The sequence below is a fragment of the Schistocerca cancellata genome, chromosome 6 (assembly GCF_023864275.1).
Source record: "Schistocerca cancellata isolate TAMUIC-IGC-003103 chromosome 6, iqSchCanc2.1, whole genome shotgun sequence".
Taxonomy (NCBI): Eukaryota; Metazoa; Arthropoda; class Insecta; order Orthoptera; family Acrididae; genus Schistocerca; species Schistocerca cancellata.
The window spans coordinates 512,835,762-512,863,133 of NC_064631.1; the positions used below are offsets into that span (position 1 = coordinate 512,835,762).

The following is a 27,372-nucleotide window of genomic DNA, read 5'->3' on the forward strand; positions in this document are numbered from 1 at the left end:
CTTTTCAAACGGCCAAGTGCAATATTTTCCGACGACCTGTTAGATTTCATTTCAGCAGTTGTCAGAGAGCGCCAGAAAATGGCTTACTGTGCCTGCGAAGCCACAATGACGTAGGTAGCCCATGTGTTTGTACGTAACGGCATTAAGAGATCTTATATTACGTCATAAACGAAACAGGACATCAGAGGATACTCCAAGAGCATCGGACTTTTGTAAACCATACTAAAATCTGTAATTCGGCTTAACGAGCACATTCGTATGTCCAAATTCACAAAGAAGTAGGTCCCAAGCTGATGTTAAACCTTTCAGTGTGGTTTTCAGAATGTACATTTTCTTGAAGTACCAGTACTATATTCTCATGTTTAGTTCTATGGCATAATGCCATACATCGCAAAAAATAACAATGTGTATTCGAAATTCCGCAAACAGCTGACACTAGCCAACAGTGTTTCAAATAAATTGGCAGCCTCAGCAGAAAAGGTTAATTAAAGGCAAATTTTTTTAGCAAATCAACAAAAGGTTAATTAAAGGCAAATTTTTTTAGCAAATCAACAAAAATAACTTCAATGTTCTGCAAGGCAATTAATACCCGACTACCAAAAATCTGGAAATAAAATCAAATCAGAAACTGAGACTAATAACGTATTTTAGCCTTCCATAATTATGTTAATCTTTTAATTCTCCCGGCCACAGAAATCCGATTTGTTTTTGAGAGCTGTAAACTAAGAGGAAACAGCAAAATCACTAAACGTAAACACGGTTCACGTGAAGACTACCCCTCATCCCACTATAACTCAGGCTGCTCTGCGCATGCGCGAATCTGGCAGCTTGGGTGTGCCAGAGAAATGTTTCCGTGTAGCATTTGGCTGCTTGTTTCTGCTGCTCATACAGCTCATGTCCAGTCACCTTGGATACAGCTAACAGCTGGACTTCAAGTAGCCAGAAGTGTGAGAGGGTACTGCTCACACTCGACTCACCTGCGCATGCACATAAGCCCGCTGGCAACTTCTCAAACAAACCTAATGTTAACAGTTGTGACATCACGCCCATCGGAAGCAGTTTGTTGTGAATTATTGCAGTCTTCGTCCTAAAGCCTTCTACAAATTTTGCTGTTGGCAGGTGATTGTGTGTGCGCTGTGTTTTGTTGTCCTTCGCAACTTAAGTTTTATTTTTTCTTCCTCATTTACATTTTATTGCTGCAGTATTATATTGCAGTAACAGGCTAAAGTAAAATTCTTTGTTAGAGTTTCAGTTCTTACCAATCAAAACTACAAAAATTTAACTGAAAACTAAAACAACGAAAAATTTCCAGAATTCTTTAAAATTCACATGTTTTTCCCAGATTTCTCCCGGATGAAAAAACTCCCGGGTTTTTCTTGGTTGTCCCTCTGTTTAACTCCCTGTTAACAGAAATATCATTTTGCGTATTTGCTTCAATCCTTATATGGAATTAGTAATTTTTTGGTTCAACAAATTAAAAGATAATCAGCAGGCTTAGTTTAAAATTATTTGTTCACTGTCCTGTAATGCACTGCACCAGCCAATACGCAGTCTGAGTGTGAATGCTGTTTATCAGCAATATCAATGAGTCACTGCTGAAATTGGCCAACTCGTACAAAGAGTTAGGCATAATACTTCATAGAGACATGAAATGGAATGGTCACATAGACTCAGTTGTGGCTACAGCAGACAGTAGGCTTTGGTTTATTGGTAGAATACTGGGGTAGTGCAATCAGTCTACAAAGGAATTTGCTTACAGATCATTTGTGCGATCCATTCTAGAATACTGCTCGTGTACGGGGCCTGTACCTAATCCAATGAACAGTGGATACTGAACATGTTCAGAGAAGGACAGCACGAATGGTCACAGGTTTGTTTGACCAATGATAGAGTGTCACAGAAATGCTAAAGAAACTGAACTGGCAGACTCTTGAAGATAGATGTGAACTATCCTGAGAAAGTCAACTAACAAAAAGTTTTAAGAACCAGCTATAAATGATGACTCTAGGATTATACTACAATCTCCTACAAATTGCTTACATAGAAATCATGAGGATAAGATTAGAGTAATTGCAGCACACACAGAAGCATTCAAATGATTATTCTTCTTGCGCTCCATTTGGGAATGGAAGGGGAAGAACCCCTAGTAACTGATACAATGCGACATACTCTCCACCACGCATGGTGGTTACCAGAGTACAGATGTAGGTGCAGTTTCCCTCAGATGTAATGGACAGCACTATATTAACTTGTGACCGATAAGCTTGGTTATCATTAATTTTGTGTATGTGAGTGCCAAACCACCTCGCTGATACCCATAAAATGAAGAGATTTTGAGTCACATTAATGTTTGTGACTCAGTATGGTGCAGAGGGAGGCTAGTACTTGGCAGGAAATGAAATAAGAGTTGCATACAATAAAGTGAAGACAAAAAATTAATCAATGGAGTGGGATCACAGAAGCTCACCACATTAAAGTGCTGCCTCCTTTTTGGAAGGAAAGAGAGGAGGGTGACAGAAAGGTAGTACTCCTTGTTGGTTTTATAGAATGAGGCATTATAATTAACTCTGAAATTAACTGTGAAACCTAAGAAAGACCACATTAACTACCCAGAACAAGTGGTGTTGGATGTTGAGGCCTGACATTAATTTCGTGCACAATTATGACTGGTCTCATACTGCTGTGTGCAAGCACATGCACCCGCGCACGCGCATGCCCATGCCCACGCGCGCGCGTTGTGTTGTGTGTGTGCGCGCGCGCACACAACACAACACAACACACACACACACACACACACACACACACACACACACACACACACACAAATGATTGCTGCTACACAATTTCAAGTGGGAACTGTTTGATCATTCTCCATACTATCTTGATTTACTGTCCAGTGATTTTCATTTGTTTCTGAAGGTGAACCACTGCCCTGAATTGTGGAAGTTGCACTTCCACCAGGACAATAACTACCTGAGACTCTGACCACGACATCAACTATCACTGACCCATCAGCAAGAACTGACCACCTCTCTTGCTCCCTCCCCTGCCCCACCCCAAATCAGTGTTGCTGGTACTACCTCCAGTACTGCTGTACATAACAGTTAAAAGGGGGAGGGATGTAACATCTCACCACCACAGCGATGTGGAGACAGTCTCCGAGAGTGGCAATGGTGATATATGTGGAAGCTGTGATGTGCTTTTGTCAGCCGATCTCCCCAGCCAATGACAGCAGTTATTCAGCAGATAGGATATGTGATGCAGTCAGCCAACAGCAAGATGTCTTACGTAGTGCGAACAAACAAATAGGAAAATTGATGGTTTAAATTAATATACATAGAGTATAGCTACGAGCAAAGTCAAGCCTTCAGATAAAATATTGGTTTCTTTTTCGTGTGTTTCTCTTTAAGATATTCAACAATAAATGTTCCAGTGAAATTTAAAATGACATAAGTAGATGGTCTTCTGTGCCTGAAATTTTTCTAAGCGGTCGGTCCTCAAAATGTTAAGTTTTGAATGAAACTCAAACGCTCTGTGATTTACGAAATTTATCACACAGTCTCAAACATAACATAATTCATCTTGCATAAAAGGAAACTGACTTTGAAAGTAGCCCTTCTCAAATCACCAGTCACTATATTTTCCCCCAACCTATTAGAAATAGGTTCGTTGGAGCAGTTGGTGGAGAGTGCCAGAAAACAGCTGTACTTTCCATGTGCAACTGTGATAATGTAGGAAGCCCGAGCTCGATATTCATTTGCCTTTTGTCACATTTCTGTTTGGAATTTCATGCATAGTGGGACATCACATGACATGTGCAGCACTGCAGCATGTTGTTCAGAGAGGACATACAGTACGAAGTTATTGTACTTAGGGCAATTGTTTTATCATATCTTATCCAGATAAGGAACGCAAAATAAGAAAGCAGTCCTTGGTATACTGATCATTTCAAAACTAGACTCCACAACTCAAAGTTCTTAATATTTTGCTACTTGGTGACCATAACATAGATTTTTTTTTTTTAATTTGTACTCTGCAATTCCTAATTTCCAATTAGGTTTACATCCACACAGCACTGCAAAATACTAGTAAGAAGGAATACAAATTTCTAGTTAAAAACAGTTATTTGTATATGCTAGAACTAAGGACAGTAAGTTTTTCATGACTTTTCCAAATGGTATAAAAAATTGACAAGGTTATCTGTAAAGCAGAGACATGGTATAACCAGCAGTTTATATTCTACTAAAGGAGTAAATAAAGATAAAGCCTTGTGGGAAGTTATAATAATAAAACACCGTCGCTGCCACTCTATAACTTACCAAAGAATGGTGTTCTGTTAATTTAAGACATAAACGGCACAAATTAAGAAGTAAATTACACCTAGAGGATGTACCAGGCAAGTGCTGAAACATGTCTTGTGATCGAAAAACATTGTCTCTCACAGAAGGCACGCCTGTAATATTCTGCAATATATTTAAAACAAAGCTTTTTATTCAGTACTAATGACCAAATTTGCCTGCTTAGTCATCTTTGAGTGAAGATTTACATATGTTCATACAAATATAGCATTAGTAGATCTTACAGTATATCATAAAAGAAACAGGACATCAGAATACTCCAACAACATCGGAATTTCATAAACCATACTAAAATGCCTAATTCACCTTCAAGTGCACATTCACATGTTCAGATTCACACTGAATTATTTCCCTACCTGGTATGAAGCTTTTCAGTGCAGTTTTTGGGATGCTAGTATTCTTGGAGTACCAATATACTGTTCATAAACTTCCAGAACATTCGTAAGTCCATGCCAATGGTGTGTTGGAGCAAAATGCAGTTGCCATCCCTGTGTAATGTGTAAATGGTGCAAGTTTCATTGTTGTATGTCTGTTGGTTATTGTTCAGTGCTGTATTGTGTAGAATATTGTGTTGCACAGTTTGTTGAATTTCGAAATGGCAGAGTTAAGAGGAGCAACACACCTGCATTAAATTTTTCATGACACTCAAGAAAACCTTTACAGAGACACACCAAGTGATTCACGAATCCTACGGTATGAACGCTTAAGCAGTCCTCAGTGTTATGAATGGTTAGTTTAGAAAAGGCTGGACAGAAGTTAAAGATGACCCTTGTACAGGACTCCCTTTGATGTCTACCAACGATGCTCAAGTAAGGAACGTCAATGAAAGTTTGTGTGCCACTCGAAGACTGACTATCCAAGAGACTGGAGAAGAATGCAATATTTCAGTCAAATCATGTCATGAAATCCTGACACAGCATCTTGGAGCGCATCGTGTTACTAACAACTATGTACCACAGCCCATGAGTCACGACCAGAAAGACCTTCGCCTCACAATCTGTGAAGAGCTTTTGGATCACACAAATGAGAACGAGATGTTTCTTAAGAGAATCATCACTGGTGATGAGATGTGTGTCCACGGTTATGATGTTGACACCAAGGTTCAATCTTCACAATGGAGCAGGAAAGGTTCACCAAGACCAAAGAAAGCTGTCTGATCAGATCAAACATCAAAGACATCTGATAGATTTCTTTGACTTTGAAGGATTAGCTCATCATGAGTTCATGCCACAGGGACAAAGTTTTGTGAGAAGAAAGTGGCCTGAAATGTGGCGAGACAATTCATGGCTCTTGCATCATGATTACGCGCCCACACATTCATTACTGTTGGTACTACTGCACAAAAAACGAAATTACTGTGATGCCTCATCCTCTGTACTCTCCAGATCTGGCTCCTGCAGACTTTTTTATATTTCGAAAGTTGAAAACCCTGTTGAGACGATGAAGATTTGCGACGATAGAAAAGGTAAAAGAAAATTTGCAGACAGCACTTCGCAAAATGCATCAAGAGGTATACCAAGACTGCTTTTGCAGGTGGAAAAGGTGTTGGGAGAGGTGTATCAGTTGTGGAGGAGAGTATTTCGAAGGAGACCATGCACAATAAGTAAAAGGAATGGCAGAAAAATTTTGTGGGCATAGTTTCGGAATTTTTTGAACAGACATCATACTATCTCTCATGGTTGGTTCTGTATTATGGCATTATGATATATGTGGCAAAGATGAAACAGTCCACTTGAAATTCAATGAACAGTGGAAACTGCCCAGCAGTGTGGAATAAAACATTTTGTTTCACAGAAATTGGCTGCCTCTGCAGAAAAGATTAATAAAAGCCAAATTTCTTTAGCAAACCAACAAAAATAAGTTCATTGTTCTGCAACATGATTAATGCTCGATTGGCAATGATGTTGAAATAAAATAAATTCAAAAAATTGATACTAATAACATATTTTAGTTTTCCATAACTATGTAAATGTATTTTAATTTAGTTGATAGCTCCCAGTCACAGAAAGCCATTTCGTTTTTGTTTGACATGAGAGCTGCATACAAAGACATAACAGCAAAAACACTAAATGTAAACATGGGTCACATGGAGACTACAACCTCACTACAACTCAGAATGCTTTGCGCATGCACTTATCTGGCAGCTTGGGCAGGCTAGAAAAATTTTCCCAGCTAGCATCTGGCTGCTTGCTGCTACTGCCCACACAGCTAACAACCACACTTCAAGTAGCTCATACGCGATTTCAGCTCTGCGCACGCGCGCAAGCCCACTGGCAACTGATCACACAAAACTAATGCAAACAGTTGTGAAGTCACGCTTGTCGAAAGCAGTTTGTTGTTACTAAGTATTGCATAGTTTCCATGCTAAAGCCTTTGACACATTTTGCTATTGACAGATGCTAGTGTGTGCTCTGTGTTTTGTTGCAAATGGTGCATTTTCTTTGCAATTCAAGTTTAATTTTGATGTTTTTCTCTTGTTTGTGTTTTATTCCTGCTGCATTATTCTGCAGTTGCAGGCTAAAGTAAAATTCTTTGTTAGAGTATCAATTATCAGTAATTTAACTGGAAACTAAAACAATGAAAATTCCAAGAATTCTAGTCACCTCCATCATGTACACAAAAATCTCATTGTTGTTTCCATTTTTGGAAGCACTCCTGGAAGTCCACAGGGTGGAGGGTGCTCAGGACCCATTGAACAACACCATGTTTATAAGAAAAGAGCACTGGAAAGCCACATGGAAAAGATGATCAATTGTTCAGATTTCAGAGGAAGTTCTTCAAATCTAAAACACACACACACACACACACACACACACACACACGAGAGAGAGAGAGAGAGAGAGAGAGAGAGAGAGAGAGAGAGAGAGAGAGATCATCATCATTAGTCCTACCCATCAATACAGAACCAATACTGAAAATCTACCACATAAGGCAAGGCATTTTTAATTTCTTATTGGTTTTACTGGTAACTCTATTCACAACACATTTCAAAGATAGTATCCCCATAAACCATTGAATGTGCCTGCACAATTATATCATTGTATGACACATTGTTCAGGAGACAGGATGCCATAAACACTGAGATGCACTCCTAAAACAGAGCCCAAATTACCCAGACTACATACAATGTTTGATAATGAAAACACTTAGTAATTTCCGACAAACTTTAAACATAATTTCAAACCTTTTCTAAACATTTTCTCAATTATATGTGTAACATCAAACATTTAAGGCCTCAACTCATTTGGAAAGTGATCAGAAGTTTGACGTTGTTGTATCCAGGGGAGTTCAATTCTTTTAAGAATTGAGCATTTACTGATTACTTACTATCTGGAAAGAAGCACTATGGGGTTAAGAACCACCCACCTCTCAAAAGAGGAAGGGGCTGCAATGAAAAGGAGGCAACCCTGAAGCAAGCACACTCAAGAACATGTGGACCAATTTCAACCAATTCTGTTAGGTACGTGACTTATTATTTGCACAAAAATACTATAGCAGTAAGCATCTCCACCACCACTATGGGTGGGGGTGTTGATGAGAAAGGGTGACAAAAAAATTCTCAAAAATTACCTGTTAATATCTGTTTTCTGTATTTCCTTTACTTGGGATACTTTTAAAGGTACAGAGCGTATTTTTCTATTTTTTGTGCTGTTCAGTGCATCAATCAGGTCATGAGAATGAGCACTGTCATGAGCCAATTATTTTGTAAACATGTTTTGGGACCTAAGATCTAGACACAAGGCTGAATACCACATACAAATTTAAAATCCTCTCTGGAGTCTTGTGGTGTTAAACAGCAGAGCATCAGACATATTCAACACACATACATACCGAGTGATCAAAAAGTCAGTATAAATTTGAAAACTTAATATATCACGCAATAATGTAGATAGAGAGGTAAAAATTGACACACTTGCTTGGAATGACATGGGGTTTTATTAGAACCAAAAACACGTATTGCTAGGCACGTGAAAGATCTCTTGCGCGAATCGTTTGGTGATGATCGTGTGCTCAGCCGCCACTTTCGTGATGCTTGGCCTCCCAGGTGCCCAGACCTCAGTCCGTGCAATTATTGGCTTTGGGAATACCTGAAGTCGCAAGTGTATCGTGATCCTCCGACATTTCTAGGGATGCTGAAAGACAACATCCGACGCCAATGCCTCACCATAACTCCGGACATGCTTTACAGTGCTGTTCACAACATTATTTCTCGACTACAGCTATTGTTGAGGAATGATGGTGGACATATTGGGCATTTCCTGTAAAGAACATCATCTTTGCTTTGTCTTACTTTGTTATGCTAATTATTGCTATTCTGATCAGATGAAGCGCCATCTGTCCGACATTTTTTTGAACGTTTGAATTTTTTTGGTTGTAATAAAACCCCATGTCATTCCAAGCATGTGTGTCAATTTGTACCTCTCTATCTAATTTATTCAGTTTTCAAATTTATACTGACTTTTTGATCACCCGGTACTTTCAACATCTCCTCCTAGGCCCCTGGATTGATTTCAGTCAAACTTGGTACATCCATTGCTTACTATCTGGAAGAAATACTACAGGGGTAAAAACCACCAACATCTCATTGGGTGGGGTGTTGGACAGACAAGGGGGGAGAAGGTGGACACTGAGAGGGGGATGAGGAGATGGACAGAGAGAGGAGAGAGGAGGTGATGGACTAATACAAGACTGGAATAAATAAATACCTCACCAATGTCAGGTTTCTCCGCTAATATATTTTAAAGATGTGGGTACATATGTTCCACATTTGCTCCTAAATCTCTAGAGTGATTTCACACAAATTTGGTACACATATCACACCGACAGCATTGTAATTCTGTCAGAGACAGCAAAAGACCTGGAAGGGCAGTTGAATGGAATAAACAGTGTCTTGAAAAGAGCATATAAGATGCACATCAACAAAAGCAAAACAAGGATAATGGAATGTAGTTGAATTAAATAGAGTGATGCTGAGGGAATTAGATTAGGAAATGAGACACTTAAGGTAGTAACAGAGTTTTGTTATTCGGGGAGCAAAATAACTGATAATGGTCGAAGTAGAGAGGACATAAAATGAAGACTGACAATGGCAAGGAAAGCATTTCTGAAGAAGAGAAATTTGTTAACATCAAGTACAGATTTAAGTGTCAGGAAGTCTTTTCTGAAAGTATTTGTATGGAGTGTAGCCATGTATGGAAGTGAAACATGGATGATAAATAGTTTAGACAGGAAGAGAATAAAAGCTTTCGAAATGTGGTGCTACAGAAGAATGCTGAAGATTAGATGGGTAGATCATGTATCTAATGAGGAGGTATTGAATAGAATTGGGGAAAAGAAGAATTTGTGGCACAACTTGACTAGAAGAAGGGACCGATTGGTAGGACACATTCTGGGGCATCAAGGGATCATCAATCTAGTAGTGGAGGGAAGCATGGAGGGTAAAAATCGTAGAGGGAGACCAGGACATGAATACACTAAACAGATTCAGAGGGATGTAGGCTGCAGTAGTTACTCTGAGGTGAGAAAGCCTGCACAGGATAGAGTAGTACGGAGAGCTGCATCAAGTCAGTCTCTGGACTGAAGAGAACAAGAACAAGAGCAACAACAACATTGCTTACTGTCTGGAAAGGTGGATAAGAACCACCTACCTCTCAAAGGAGTGGAGATAGGTTTGAAAATGAGATGTTGTAGGAGTTGGACAGAGTGAGGTGGGAGAAATTGGAGAGACAGAGTGGGAGTAGGAGACAAACAGAGTAAGTGGATAGAGAGATGGGGGCGGGGGGGGGGGGGGGGAAGGAGATGGACAGAGAGCTAGGGGAGGAAGGGATGGACAGAGAGAGGGAGGACGAGGAAGATATGAAGAAGTGGGCAGAAGAGATGGTCAGAGGGAGGTGGGGAGGGGGGCAGGGGAGGGAAGTGTAGGAGGCAGGTGGAAGACAGAAAGGGTTTGTGGGCAAATGGGAAAGGAAGAGGGTGTGAAGAGGCAGGTGAGAGAGGGAGAAGGTGTAAAAAGGCAGACAGAAGTGGAAGGGGGGTATGGGGATGGAAGGTGGAAGATGAACTGGTTGTGAGAAGGCAGGTGGAAGAAGGACAGATTGTCAGAAGGCAAGTGGAAGAAGTAAAGGTTGTGACGAGGCAGGTGGAATAGGGACAGGATATGAGGAGGCAGCAGATGGAGGAGGGACATTGTGTGATGACGCAGCTGGAAGAGGGGAGAGAGAAATACAAGGTGAAAGGTTTTGCAGGGGAAAGATTTAAATTTGTCCTTATTATTTTGATGAAACTATAACTAACATCTACTATCGTGTTTTTGGGAGGGGGTTAGCATGCAACACATGCCACATATCAGCTCATCTCTGAAGCACCGGAAGTAATTTCTAGCAAAACTGACACATGAGGTATATCCATAAAGTAAGAACCATTTCGTTCGACCACCACCACAGCACTATAGTTCAATTCTTTTATCTTGGCGGCTCGCGCATGCCCGCCCAGACGCGGGAGATTGCTGTGTTGCCAGTTGCACACGATGCACGCGCCAATAGAAGCAGCGCCATAGTATAGCATAGTTCGCAAGCTTACGTTCAGGGGAGAGGGCGCAGTTCATGTAGTAAAGCCACCACGGCCGCATGAACCCCTTCGCCGCTACAAAGGCGTGCTCCCTGCATTTCGCAGTGTGCGCGATTTTGTCACTGCACTGCTCGCCTGTGCAGACACATCGTGTTCCGACTGCTTTGACACTCTTATTGTTCGATTCCACAAAAACTATTTGGCCCAAAAATTAGATTTTTACACATCTTCTTGACTGATACCTTCCCCCCATAAATGACTTAATTTTGTTTCGATGTTCAATGCAGTTATTATGCAGCATTAAATATAGTAAACCATTGCACGAAATTTTGAAGAGTTTGCAGAGGTAAAAGTCCATAGAGTATACTTTCCGTATGGTCGATTTTAGTTGCCACAATGTTGAGAATGAAATGTGGACAAGATACCTAAATTTTATATAAAATTTACTGTATAACAATATCTCATTTAAGTACCACATAGGTGTCGTATGTAATATTGAGAAATATTCCGTCTTCCGCGACTGTAAAAAAAGTTTTATTTACACTGAGCACATTTGGCTTTATTTTAAAGCACTTCAGTCAATCAAAAGGAAGTAGACAAAATACATTAAACAAAACTGTGGACTTACAAAAACATTAGGACTTGAATATACCATCTATCAGTGAAGTGCTCTGAGCTATGTCAAATATAATTTTTGTGTGTGGCACACACAAACATCATTTATTTGCTAAAACACTGATCAGCCAACACAAACGTTGAATATTGTGTTACCGCAGCACAAAACTACGAAAGGTGACTTGGCAATGGAGGAGACAAAATACTGTCCACTGAAGATGCTTCAAAAGAGAGAAACGCGTCTGGTCTAAATAAGTCGCTTATTTCAGTTGCAGAAGAGGAATATATTTCAGTACCATTGGTAAAACTGCGACTGTGGAACAAAAACAAGAAAGAGAACATGAGTACCATTGTGTATGTGCCATAACATTCATTGATTGAAGTGCTTTAAAATAAAGCCAAACGCGTCCGGTGTAAATAAACTTTTATTACAGTCGCGAAAGGCGGAATATTTCTCAATATTACATACGACACCTATGTGGTACTTACATTAAATGCAATATTGTTATACAGTAAATTTTATATGAAATTTAGGTATCTTGTCCACATTTCATTCTTAACATTGTGGCAACTAAAATCGACCATACGGAAAGTATACGCTATGGACTTCTACCTCTGCAAGCTCTTCAAAATTTCGTGCAATGGTTTACTACATTTAATGCTGTATAATAACTGCATTGAACATCGAAACAAAATTAAGTCATTTATGGGGGGAAGGTATCAGTTAAGAAGACATGTAAAAATCAAATTTTTGGGCCAAATAGTTTTTGGAAATCGAATGATAAGTGTGTCAAACCAGTGGGAACACCATGTGTCTGCACAGGTGAGCAGTGCAGTGATGACAAAATCGCGCACAGTGCGGAATGCGGGGAGCACGCGTCTGCAGCAGCGAAAGGGTTAATGAAGAGACAAAGCACTACAAATTTCAAAAAATTGCATTCAAACGAATATAATTCGCGAAGTAAGGCACTTCGACATTGTTTTTTAAATAATGAAAATATTAAGCATCGCACAAGGTTTGAACTCATAACCTTTCGTGTAGAAGTCCAACACCTTAACCGTTATGCTAACGCAGCTCGTCTGACTACAGTACGTCTTAATGACTCTAACAAGTCACGCAAAATACTGACAAACACTGTTGGTATGACTATGAATTACTCACGCTTCATCGAAGTACAATAGGAAATAAACAATTACCGCTGTTCTTTATTGCGAAAAAGCGGTTCGTGAGATTGATACAAACACCTTTCCTTGCTATCGCCTGAATTAGGAGGTTTATTGCTTGTTTGGATTAATTAATTAATAGAATATGAAGCAATTGGTATAAAGAATGCTTTTTCCAAACTTTCTATAAAAGAAAGTCTGCTATCAAGACATTGCTTTTGTTCTATTACTTTATTTATGACTGAACATTTCTAAAACTGAAGACACTCGTCCATGCTCTGCACTGCAGTCGAGATCTGGCAACGTCATTCTCTGTTCATTGGCTGACTGTGTTTTGTGACGTCAGATGCGCAGAACGAACCTAAACTCGGCCGCCAACATAAATGACGCGCACTTTAGTGTTGCAGTTCTGCACATTCACATTCTTCTTGCTGGTTCATTATATCTTTCCACTGACATCATTACAGCTGCATTGTGTTATGTTTACATTTCTTAGTGATCGTTCAAAATGTTTAAACCAGGGTCTGTGAAGCGTATTTTGTGATACAGATTTTGAACACTGAGAATGTTAAGCCAGATGAAGTTCATCATCAACTTGTAGAGATTTATGACAAAAATGTAATGACTGATGGAATGTTGAGAAAGTGGATGAGACAATTCAATAATGGACAAATCAATGTTCAAGATGAAGAATGTTGTCAATGATGGTTTGGTTGAGAAAGTGAATAAGAAAATTCCTGAAAAAAGACAGTTCACAAACCCAATGCTTTGCTATTAAGTTTACACTCAAAAACTGTTTTGTATGAAATTGTCAGTTTTGCATGAGAATGTCACAAATCGCTTAAATTTTCACAAATTGTGTTCCCGCTGGATTCTGAAAATGAAGTGCCTTGAGATTTCTTATCTGATACAGTGATGAGGGAGATGAATTCTTAAACAGAATTTGACCAGTGATAAAACTTGGGTTTGTTATGTCACTTCAGAATCAAAACAACAGTCGATGGAGTGGAGGCACTCACAATCCCCCAAAAAACAATTTGAAATAATGCTGTAAGCACAAAAAACATTTGCACTGTGTTCCTTCCTAGATTTGAAACCATCAATGCAGTACAATAATGTGAAACACTGAGACACAAATGGTGTGGAATTCTCAGACAAGATACTTTGTTACTTCACGACAACACACATCCCCATTTTGCTAGTGTCACTCAAAACCTGATTCACAACTTGTTCTTGAACTTGAAGTGTGATTTTGGAGGAAACTGTCTTTTGCAGTGATGAAGATGATGATGCGAAAAAACCATGTTCAGCAGTAGTAGTCTTCACTGATGGTATGTTTCTATGAGGAGCGCATTGAAAAGTTGGTGTCCCACTAAAAAAAAATCTGAACAGTGGTGGCGACTATGTAGAAAAATAGCTTAAGAAATGCTCTCTTTCTTAAAATAAATTTTGGTTAAAAAATGTTTTTATGAGTTCTTTCCCTAAATGATATTTACTTTCTGGACATGCCTCATATATCGCTTGCAGCCGGGGGGGGGGGGGGGGGGGGGGGGGGGAGCCTGTTGTGCCAGTTGGACCTCCACAGCCATACAGAGTGGGGGGAAGAGGGGTGGAGTGACACAAAGCAATTTCAGGATTACAGATCATGCCACTTGAATGAATACCACAGCTAAATTTTACATCTTCTCTGCAGCACAGACTCAGACAAAAACATGTGCACACCAGTTCTTCCCATGAGATTTCACTCGTGTACACATTCACCACATACATTGTACAAATCTCCTCCACCCCCTCTCTGTATCCACTTCTGCACCTCTTCCTCTCTACCAATCCTCTTTCTGCCTCATCCTCACATCTGTCCATATCCTTTTCCTCACTCTTTCTGTTTATCTCCTCCTTCCTCCTGTCTTGGTTCACCACCTCTGCCCTCTCTTTCTCTGAGCACATTGTCCTCCCTCACCCTCTGTCCATATTCTCCTCCTCCTTTCCGTCCATTCGTTTCTCTATTCATCTCAACTATCCCCCCACCCCCCATGATGTATCTGCATGTGTAGCCCCTGGAAAACCGATACATAAAGCAGACTGACACTACTTTCACAATATGCCTGTCATGCAGGGCAGCCAAAAAATTCCAGACTGAAAAACTGTTTCATGCCCCTGATGTGTAGCTGCCCTGCATAGCAAGTCAATAAGATACGCCTCTACTACTCCCATACAACATGCATATTGTTTAGAGCAGCCTACATGTCAGGGATTTAAAGTGTCGTCGTCCCCCCCCCCCCCCCCCCCCAATCTCCTCTATTATTATACTAGTCTTTTCTCCATAGCTTTGCCCGCATATGTGTTCGATGTGAATGTTGCGCACGTCTCCTCCCCCTTCTCTCCGGCCACCTCTTTCTTTCCCTGTATTTCTGTTCATCTTGTCTTCCCCCACCTCTATCTTTACATATCCTCCTCTGCCATCTCTTTGTCCATCCTCACCTCTCCTCTCCCCAATTGTCTGTCACTTTCCTTCTGCTTCCACTCTCCCCGTCTGTCCATCACCTCCTGCCCCCTCTCCCTATCCCTACCACATCTCGGATCATCTATTCCACTCCTGTCTCTATGTCCAACTCCTCCTGCTCGCACTCTCCCTATCTGTCAATCATCTCCTGCCTATCTTCTCTTATCCTTACCGGATGTGTGCCCATGTCTTCCACCCCATCTCAATGTCTATCTGCCCCTCCACACCTATGTCCTCCTACTCCCACTCTCTCTATCTGCCCATCATCTTCTGCCCAGTCTCTACCTATCCACCCCGCATGTGTGTCCATCTCTCCCACCCTCACTCAAAGTCCATCTGCCAGTCCACTGTCTATGTACTCCTTCCCACACCTCCATATGTCCATTTCTCCTGTCTCTGTTCCCACCCCCTCATCCCCCTCTCTCCCTGTCCATCCCTCCAGCTCCCTCTCCCCCTAACTGTCTCCTCCTGCCCCCACTCTCTATCCAATTCTCTTGGTCCCCCCTTCTGTCCAACCACTCCCCTACCCATCTCCACCATCACCAAGCTGCAGCCATCCACTCCTGTAGCCCCTGCAAAACACGTCAAAGCCAGGTCGATACTAATCTGACAACACGCCTGCCGTACTGGGCAGGGGCTTCAGTACTGTTTTTTGTTCTTAATGTGTTGGCTGCCCTGTAAAACAGGTCAATACTGCTCCTCCACAACACACCTGGCATGTGGGAAGCCTACACGGCAGGGGCTAAAAAATCATCTTTGCTGGTACCTCTCCTCCTATGGGAACACGGTGTTCTAACACACACACTGTGCTTAAATTCATTGGTTTGCTGTCTGTGTGCCAAATTTGGTTGAAACTGATGTAGAGATGTGGGAGGAGATGCTGGACATGGATACACACTTGATACTTTTTATAAAGGAGAAAGTTTGTGATGAAGCAAACTGGGATCTCTTTACTTTCTCTCTTGTTTTGCCATCTGCCCCCTTAAATTCATTTTATCTTCATTTTTGCCTAATTACAATTAACATGCACGAGTATAATCTGCATTTCCATAAAAGAGAAAGTTTGGCCCTCAGTCTTAAGGAATGTAGCACCAAATCTAATTTTGTGCTTAGTTTTGTGTATATAATTAATTTCCTAATTTATTTTGACCATTCCTAGTTAATATCTTTTGCTACAGATCATTATAGGGAGATATCAGTAATTCTTACATGACTTAGATACTATCGTTGACTTATAAACAAATATAAATTCTGTACTAATTATAAATATTTGGAAGAAGAACTACTAGGATACTTAAAGTATTTATTTGGCTCTATTCGAAAACATTAGCAAAGCCAGCTCTTAATTAATACCAAAATAATTACCCGCTTTGTCTAAAATATTGTTTGTGTAACTATATCTGTTAATTACATTATTTAAACCAATATGTGGCAGAAGGAACTGTTAAAAAGAAGGAATTTTTTTATGTATTTAGATAATTGAATGAGTTGTTTTAATTGTAATTTCTGTAACTTAAACATCGAACAATGTATAGTTTCAGTGCCTATTATTGTGAGGATATATAAAGGACCAATTTTTGGTCCTGAGACAGTCAGTCCATAGCCGATCTTCAGATGTGAAACATGTATTGGTTAGGTTAACAACAATGCATCAACTTAACAGTGGAGTAAGTGTACCAAAAATAGGCTGCTTGTTAGAACAATTGATGACAATGTCTGTTTAAAAATAGTGTCACATGTACCATATTATTCTGCAAGAACTTTACATTTATGTGATTACTCTGCTACTCACAATTAAGTGCCTGGTAGAGGGTTCAATGAATCACCTTCAAGCTGTCTCTCAACCGTTCAACTCCTGGACGGCGAGCGGGAGAAACGAGCACTTAAATTTTTCTGTGCGAGCTCTGATTTCTCTTATTTTATCGTGATGATCATTTCTCCCTATGTAGGTGGGTGCCAACAGAATGTTTTTGCAATCGGAGGAGAAAACTGATTCCTCTTATTTTATCGTGATGATCATTTCTCCCGATGTAGGTGGGTGCCAACAGAATGTTTTTGCAATCAGAGGAGAAAACTGGTGATTGAAATTTCATGAGGAAATCCCATCACAATGAAAAACGCCTTTGTTTTAATGACTGCCACTCCAATTCACGTATCATGTCTGTGGAACTATCTCCCCTATTTCGCAATAATACAAAACAAGCTGCCCTTCTTTGAATTTTTTCAATATCATCCGTCAGTCCCACCTGATATGAATCCCAATTTGCACAGCAATACTCCAGGATAGGATGGACAAGTGTAGTGTAAGCAGTCTCTTTAGTAGATCTGTTGCACCATCTAAGTAATCTGCCAATGAATTGCAGTCTTTGGTTTGCTCTACCCAAAACATCATCTATGTAATCGTTCCAATTTAGGTTATTTGTAACTGTAACCCTGAAGTATTTAGTTGAATTTACAGCTTTCATATTCATGTGACTTATCGCGTAATCGAAATTTAGCAGATTTCTTTTAGTACTCATTGAATAGCTTCATAGTTTTCTTTATTCAGGGTCAATTGCCACTTTTCGCACCACACAGATATCTTGTCTAAATCATTTTGCAATTTATTTTGGTCATCTGATGACTTTAAAAGATGGTAAATGACAGCATCATCTGCAAATAATCTAAGAAGGCTACTCAGATTGTCTCCTATGCCATTAATATAGATCAGGAACAATAGAGGGCCTATAACACTTCCTTTGGCACACTGGATATTATTTCCATTTTACTCAATGACTTTCCGTCTATATCTATGAACTGTGACCTTTCTGACAGGAAATCACAAATGCAGTCACACAACTGATGCGATATTCCATAGGCAAGCAGTTTGGTTAGAAGACACTTGTGAGGAACGGTGTTGAAAGCATTCCAAAAATCTAAAATATGGAGTCAATTTGACATCCCCTGTCAATAGCACTCATTACTTCATGAGTATAAAGAGCTAGTCGTGTTCCGCAAAAACAATATTTTCTGAATCCGTGCTGACTAGGTGTCAGTAAATCGTTTACTTCAAGATACTTCATAATGTTGGAATACAGTATATGTTCCAAAACCCTACTGCAAATCAACCTTAGTGATATGGGCCTGTAATTCAGCGGATTACTCCTATTTCCCTTCTTGGGTATCAGTGTGACTTGATTAACTTTCTATGAGCAGTTTAGTCCGATTGTCAAGAATAACCTCTACCCGTAGTATTTCGCAGGAACTATCTACTTCAATTTCACTACAAGGCAAACTACTTCTGACAACAATACAAACTCCACCACCAACTGTATTTAATCTATCCTTTCTGAACACTGTAAGATCGTTTGAAAAAATTTTGGCTGAACTTATTTCCGGCTTTAGCCAGCTTTCTGTACCTATAACTGCTTAGCTTCAGAGCTTTCTATTAGGACTTGGAGCTCTGATCTCTCCCAACACAGCTACGACAATTTACAACTAAAATGCTGATTGTTTCTACAACTACCTTACTGTGTTTTACCTGCCCCCTTTTACACAGATGCCCTTTCTGTGGTTTCCTGGGACCCTCTAACTTAAAAAACTGCCCAGTCCCTTCCACGCAGGCCCCACTACCCTTGTAGCTGTCTCCTGTGTTTAGAGGACGCTTGACCTTCTAAGCGGAACCCAGAAACCCACCACCTGACTGCACAAGTCAAGAAATCTGCAGCCTACACAGTCACAGAACTGCCTGAGCCTCTGATTCAGACCCTCCACTCAGCTCTGCACCAAGGGACCGCTGTCGGTTCTATCAATGATGCTGCAGATGGTGAGCTCCGCCTTAATCTCAGAAGCAACACTGGCAGTCTTTACCATTTCCACTAGCCACCCAAAACCAGAGAGAATCTCCTCTGATCCAAAGTGACACACGTCACTGGTACTGACACGGGCCACCACCTGCAGTTGGCTGCACCCTGTACTCTTCATGGCATCCGAAAGCACCCTTTCCACATCCGGAATGACTTCCCCCCCGGTATGCACAATGGCTTCGTTCCCTTCCTTGGCAGCCGTGTTCCTAAGGGGTCCCATTACGTGCCTAACATTGGAGCTTGCAACTACCAGCAAACCCACCCTCTGTGAACACCCAAACCCTGTGGGCCGAAAAGCTTCTTCTGGAACATGGTGGACGACTGCATCTGGTTCAGAGACTTCGTCAGCCACAGATAACGCCCAAAACCTGTTCATCAAACGAACCAGGGAGGCCCTACGATCGGCCCCACAGAAAGTCTTTCACTGCCTGCCAGACTTTTGAATGATCTCCTACTCGACTGCAGGTGAGGGGTCAACCTCAGAGCAGGCAGTACTCAGGGCAGGCACAGCAGTGTATCGATCAGGGGACATGTGGGTCGTGCTCAATGTCCCTTGCATCCCCACGTCCGACCCTCCACAGTGATGACCTTTGACAGCAGCCTCAAGCTGTTTAATGTAAGCCAACACTGCCTAGAGCTGTGAGCAAAGGGTCACAAACTCAGCTCGCATCTGTACACAGCAATCACAGTGCCTATCCATTTCTGAACTCGCTCCTGTTTGAAACTCATAAAGATATGTAATAAACAAATGGTGTACTTGCCTTATTAGCAGCAGGAACTCACAGTGCTCTCTCACTGACGGTGTAACTGAAAATGCATATGTATATGTACATGTAAATTTAAACTGTGAACTGTGTGGTTAGGTTTTATACTGCTCATAGATGTTCAATAGCAAACTATTGTAGCAGTATGCTGATGTTGCCTGCAACCTATTAATGAGGCTTATCAACATTTACCAATAGTGAACTGGCCATATATTTGTGTAATATTGGGGGAGTTGTCAACAGTGAAAGTAAAGAACTGTGAAACGAAATTGTGCAAACTGTCAGCTACATCATTTACAGTAGTTAATGTTGAAATTCCACCCCCTAATTTTTCAGCTAGTATAACAATGCAGTACATTGACATCGAGGACTATCACCGAAGAAATAAAGCAGGTGAACGTCACAAGTTCTGTTGTTCCAAAGTAGCAACCTGGATGTCTGAAGTGGAACTTTGGCCAAAAGCTACGACTTTTTGACTTCACTACATGCTCGTCCACTGCTCATAGCCTCTCCTACGTGGTGAGTAATGTTTGGTATCATGTACAGATTACATTCCACAAAAGAAAGGAAGATTGGGGCTTAACATTTCACGGGCAACAAAAACACAAAAGAAAGTCAATAACGTCCGTTTTGAAGAGCTACCATAGAATTCAGTTTAATGATTGCAAGGAAGCCATGGTAAAGCTAAATATGGTTGTCGGAATTAAAATAAGACAGTATGGTCAATTGGTTCTTTTGTAATAGTTGACTTTAAAAAGGTAATTTCTTTTTCTTCTTTTTCCTTACAAAGAATATTAGTTCGATATTTTGCACAAATTATATATTCACCTTATTTTCAGCCAGTGCTGTGACCTGGTAAACAACAGTAATACTAAAAATGCATGACATTGCATGCTACACTACTTACGTAGGATATTGAGCATTGCATTGGTAAATGTACTGAGGGATCAATTTGACGTCATCTGAGAGCGCTGTTTCAAATTTTCTCGTAATATCTGGTCTTGCCTTTTCAATTAGCCACTGACCTGAAATGATTATTAATTCTTATTGCAAAATCAAATTGAGAGCTATAACTCCATTATATTTACACAGTGGCATTTAAATTTAAAACAGTTAAACAACCATGTATCTACCAATACTCATCACTGGACCTGTATCTGAAATCAGATATTTCTCATAAAAGTGCAAACAAAACAAGCTATTTTATATAATATTGTGCTAATGATGTTTGTATCCATTCACTTGACCAAGGATTAGTTTTGCAAACAGTTATCTTCTTACTCAGAGAGCTATTCAATATGATGAGCTTAATATATAGTTTTCAAACAAATTTTAACATCTTTAATACCAGATGGTGTATTCTAATTCTGAAATTTCATAACACTTGAGAATGTAAGCCCCTGCTAGTTATTTATAGCATAGTCCAGGGATCATGGCTGCAACCTCTCATTATGATGTGGAGAGAATCTAAGAAGTATAGCGATATGACACCAGTTTACATATTAGTCTTTTATTTAAACCTTAAAATACATTTATAACAACAAAAACCATCAATTATTGATGAAATTATTTAATTGGATAATTAAAACATATACTCATCATGCGTCAGCAGAGCGCACACATAAAAGACTGTTGTAATTGGCAAGCTTTCGGAGCCAGTGGCTCCTTCTTCAGGCAGAAGGGTTGAAGGGGAAGGTAGAAGGGTGAAGAAAAGGACTGGGGTGGCTGAGGAAAAGGGGTAGATTTTGGGAAAGTCACCCAGAACTGCGGGTCAGGGGGACTTACCATATGGGATGAGAAGGAAAGACTGATTGTTGGGGACTCTTTCTAGATCTCTGATCTCTCCAATCTTTTTCCTTCACTCTTCTTCCTTCCCCTTCCCCTTCCCCTTCAACCCTTCTGCCTGAAGATGGAGGCACTGGCTCCGAAAGCTTGCCAGTCACAACAGTCTTTGATGTGTGTGTACTCACTTAAAATATGAGAGTCATCCACAAAGTAAGTTCCATTTCTATTTCTATCTGTGGCAGCGCTACGATCGCAGTTCCGAGCATGCGCAGCATTTACTCCGACTCAAGGAGAAGACGTGCGCCATTTCCAGATCGCTGCTGCCAATGTGTGCTTTGTGGTGCTTCTTTATAATGTCAGCCGTAATTGAAAATGCTGCCGCGTGTGAAATCAGATTTGTGATTCATTTTCTAAATGCAGAGAAAGTTAAACCAAAGGAAATGCACCGGCAAATCTGCGAGGTTTTCAGACAAAATGCTATGAGTGATTCAGTGGTTAGAAGATGGGTCAGACTGTTCAAAGAAGGACGTGATCAAGTGCACGAAGAAGAACAAAGTGGATGCTCGTCTGTGGTTACTGATGAACTGGCTCACACAATTGACGAGAAGATTAAGCACAACCGTAAGTTTACACTTAGTGCCCTTACTATGGAAGTTCTGCAAATCTCATGATCACTAATTCATGAAATTGTTACTGAAATTTCAAAAACTTTGCTCTCATTGGGTACTCAAAATTCTTACTGAACAACACAATAAACAACGCATGGGCAGTGCACTTCAGGTTTTGACAGGCTACAATGAAGAAGGTGGTGGTTTTCTTTATCAGATAGTCACAGGGGATGAAACTTAGGTATCGTATGACGCCTCTGAAACAAAACTGCAATCAATGGAATGGAGGCACACTTCATCCCCAACGAAGGTTAAGCCTAAGCAAATCTTGACACCTCAAAAAGTCATGTGCACCATTTTTTGGGACAGAAAAGGCATTTTGCTGACTGATTTCTTACCATGGGGCCAAACGATCAATGCACATGGATACTGCGAGACCATTAAGAAATTGCGCCATGCAATACAGAACAAGCACCGAGGATTACTGTCAAAAGGTGGTGTTTTTTCCCATGATAATGCCCAACTTCACATGGCGAATGTGACCAAACAACTCTTACAACAGGGATGGCCACAGCGTGCCAAACTGCACGCTTGTACAGATGTGCTGCACGCGTGCCGTCCAGGGCTCGGTCCACCTTGCCACTACTCAGCTTTCCTTGGTCTTTCGTGGCACTGCGCGACATTAGACTAGCTGTGCGATGCGACATCTTTTCATCCGGCATAGGGTGCATTAGTTAATTCATAGTGGCAGCCATATTTATTCCTCGCTATTTGTTAGCGATTTGTAGGAAGTTTATAAGTACTGTACAGTTGTTGTTGCAATGGAACACACGCTCACAAAGAGGTGGCGTAGTGACACGTCACAAGCCTTCAGAGCTGAATGGGAATTGCAATATTTTTTTCGAAGAGAAGGATGAAAATTCTCAATGTCTATTATACAGTCGCATACTTGCCAGGCACCGCAAATTTGCAATAGAACAGCATTATAACACCACACACAAAGGACTTAATGATTTAGTTGGGTTGATAGATCAAACAAGTTGGCAGAATTAAGAAGATGTAGTGTTATGCAGCGAGACGGACCAAATGCGAGTACCACTTATAAATCTTTGTGTTTCTGATGTTTGTATTTGTACATATTTGCTGTTAGAATTCGAATTTAGAGTTCACTCAATTTTTGTTTCCTTTTTTTAGCCTGCAACTGAACGTAGCAACCTGTCTTTAAGAGCAAGTTATAAAATAGCGCTCAAAATTGCAAGAGCAAATAAGCCTTTCAGTGATGGTGATTTCATCAAGGACTGTATTGTTGAGGCGGCAGAACTCTTGACGCCACTGGAAGTAAAGAAGTTTAGTGAAATTAGTCTTTCCAGACAGACAATAGGTCGCCGCATAGCTGGTACGGGAGCGGATGTCTACAGGCAGTTAATTGATAGTGCCTGCAAGTTTATTGCACTCTCGATTGCTTTGGATGAGTCGACCGACATTTTGGACACAACAAAACTAGCGATTTACGTTGGTGGAGTCAACACAAATTTGCACGTGGAGGAAGAACTGTTAGATTTAGTACCAATAAAACACACAACGAGGGGTACCGACTTGCTAAAAGCAGTTGAAGAGGCAGTTGAAGCTGTTGGCCTGAATTGGAAAATGTTAGTTTCAGTCACCACAGATGGAGCGCCAGCAATTCAAGGTGCTCAAAATGGGCTTGTAGCATTGTTGCGTAAAAAACTAGGACGATCAACAGAAGATTTGTACGGAATTCATTGTTTTGTACACCAAGAAGCTCTTTGTGCTAAGTATGCAAATTTGGAGCACGTGAAGAAATTGGTAGTCACCACAGTACATTTTTTGAAGTCGCATGGCTTAGTACACCGTCAGTTTCAACAGCTTCTCATGGAACTGAACGAAGAGTACGGAGATGTTATTTACCACTGGGAAATATGTTGGTTAAGTCGAGGATCATGCCTCGAAAGATTTTTCAATTTAAGACTCGCTATTGTTTAGTTCCTGAAGGAAAAAGGAAAGGCAGAGCCAAAATTAGAAGATCCAAAATGGATTGCAGACTTCGCCTTTTTAGTTGATCTGACTGCACAATTGAACGCTCTCCATAAGACTTTGCAATGTGAGTAGCAGCTTATTTCTGATCTGATGAAAACAGTGGATGCATTTAATAATAAACTCGAATTGTGGAAGGAACAACTCATGAAAATGAATACCGCCCATTGCCCTACGCTCTCTAAAGTCAGAGAGAACGCAACTTCTGATGAATTCGTTTCTGTGTTGGAGGAACTACAGGCACAATTTTCTAAACGTTTTCAGGACACTGCCAGTCTGCCTCAGCAAACACTGGCCCACAGGTTGCTATAGTACAAGTCAGACTCCAGGCAGCTACAAATGGATACAGCTGCGAGCTGCTCGTCACTCACGCCAATGTGTGGTGGTCGATGATTCCACTTTGACGAATTATATGACTTGTTCCACTAATCGCATTTTCACATTTTCCTTCTCTCAGATACATTGTTCAAACCAAACAGCTCCTCTGGCTCTATCAGGTTATACACTGCTAAGGACCAACTGTGTAACCCATTGCAGGGGTGGTGTGGGAGCTTATGTTTGCTCTGATCTAAAATCGAAGGTAGTAAGTACACTGGATGCAAATGGTGAAAGGGAAGCAGAGTTCTTGATTCTTTCAAAATAAAGGTATCTAATCAGAAATCTTTAATTGCAATAATATTTAAACCATCAAAATTGATGCTTTATCATCCTTCCCATCAGCACTGTCCTCACTAGTGCCACAGAATGAGCAGGTAATCATTATGGATGAAACAAATACAGACCTGCAGTTAAAAATCTCATTCTGCAAAGAATTTAAGCAGACTGTTCCACTTCAAATATGTGAGTATCAAACCTCTGGAGATAACCCATCACACACCATACAGTCACACCTTTATACATATAATTACAAAGATGACAGATAAAATAATTCATGCTATTCAGACTTCTGCTCCAGAACTTTCTGCTGACAGTGTTACAGTTTTAATGTACTCAGTGCAGACCACAAGAGGAAAACCTCACACAGTAACCTACAGAGACTTAAAAATAATTAACATGATACCCTACAAATGACTGTTCACATATTCCATGACAGGATAAAAGCAATGAGATGGCTTTAGATGCTCAAGTCTGAGAATTTAGTCGCAGGCATATTGCATTCTATGAAAAATATGCCTCTAACGTTCTGTCCACATATAGAGAGTTCACCCACAACTGACACCAGAACTATGCCAAATAATGAATAAATGTTATTCTGCACACAGAAGTTTCAAGCAAAACCCAACCTTTCAACTATATGAAGTTAGCAGCAAAGCAAAGTGAAGTGCAGCACACCTTCCACTATCACAAAAGCTAGCCATGCCAGGTCTGTTGTACGCAGTGTGATGAATTCTGCAGCACTGCGGAAAATACTGCACACCTTCAGCATAGTAAAAGCAAACTCTGATATTCTTTTTCAAGCCTCTGCTGATTGAGTGAAGGATTTTTTCCCAACAGCAGTCAATTTTCAATTTGTAATAAGTTATCAGCCACAATGTGGCAATTTCTTGACAAATGCATTTTTCTTAAAACATTTTTCTACATGTCCAGTACAGAAAGTAATCACAAGAATCCCTTCTGCGGCAGTAAATGACAAAGTCATCATGCCTTGTAAGTCCAAAATGTTTCAAGACTTGATTAATAAAAAACAGAAACGTTAAGACGGTGATTTCAATGCTTAAGCTATTTACGCAGTCTCTTCCCACATGAGTAAACACACAGAACGTTCATACAACCAAGTGAAACTAACAGAAACATCCTTCTTTAGGAGGTTATTCAACTTCTGTGTCACAATCACCTTCTTTGGTCTCAGTGAACTGTCAGAGGCCCATTCTGAACTTTCTTGTTTTTGGTACATATATTTTAACACCAAGTCTCAAAACCCATGATGACTTTTTTTGCAGGAAAGAACTGTCTGCATTTTGCATTTCAATCAAGTCGCAGTAGATGTCCATGTGTCAATGTTTTTGTTCAGGTGTCACAGTGTGCAGGACAAACTTTGCACACACTTTTCTCTTTATCAAAACATTCTGGAGACTATACTGAATACTTGGTTTTGACATGTTCAGTTCATTGTTCCATTGCAAAACAACAACACTGATGCACTATACCTGCAAGTCCACTACTTAACATTGCTTGCTCACAACGGATTGGTTGAATGTACATATGTTGTTTACAGTTGCTAGTTCAAACTGTCACAGTAGTTACTGCAGCCACATTGTTTAGCCATCAGGAATAAAACCAATATCAGCACTTTTTGGATGGACAGTGTAGGTATGATTACAAACATTGTTGATACTGTTATTGCAGCCCTCACAGACATCTTATATCTTTCTCTTGTTAGTCATACACACTCTACTAAGCGGAACCACAGCTTAATTCAACCAGTATTTGCAAATAACCCAAAATCAAAAAGTGATTATAAGTCAATCAGCATACTAGCTGCAGTATCTAAAATCTCAGAGTACAGTGTTCATAAACAGGTGACGCATTATCTCAAAACTCATAAAATCCATGATAAATCCTATCAGGATCAATTAGAGGGCCCAAACCAGATGAAGTGGTAGTTCCCCACAGGGGGTGGTGTCCAGATGTCCCCAAGCAGGAAAAAGGTGGGTTAGGTGACGTGGGTGGGGAGCGGAGGGGTGGGGGGGAGGAGGGGGTGTTTGATTAATGTGGTCAAGTCAACATAGCTAAATGGCTTGCCTGGAGGAAGATAACGTTGCAAATGGTAATCACTGAGGTTGACTAGGTACAAAGAGGAACTAGTTCACTGACAACATCTGTATGAACCGAAGTGCAGATCTCTCCAGATGCCCTCCTGGGACCACCACAGTTCTGATCACATGCACAAAAACCACAGAACATTGGAAAATGGTTACTAGTGAAGTAGGTTTCTTGGAGAACAAATAAAACTGCAGAAGAAGAGAAAATACGGTGTTGCAGTTCCTGCACATGACAGCAGCACCCATTACAATTTCACTGAATGATCATGCGACTGGTGACCCGGTTAGGCGAGAAGAACCCTGGAGGACCGGTCATGCCACAGCATCACAGCCTGTCATCAGTGAG

The 27,372-nt window shown here is 40.5% G+C and overlaps 1 protein-coding gene across 1 annotated transcript in view; it reads right to left on the reverse strand.

The window, feature by feature from the left end:
• Positions 1 to 27,372, reverse strand: part of LOC126190954 (1-acylglycerol-3-phosphate O-acyltransferase ABHD5-like) — a 113,749-nt gene that overhangs the window by 35,176 nt on the left and 51,201 nt on the right. Inside the window, exon 7 of the mRNA XM_049931614.1 lies at positions 20,724 to 20,841. Coding sequence (XP_049787571.1) covers positions 20,724 to 20,841 — 118 coding nt within the window. The remainder of the gene's footprint in view (positions 1 to 20,723; positions 20,842 to 27,372) is intronic.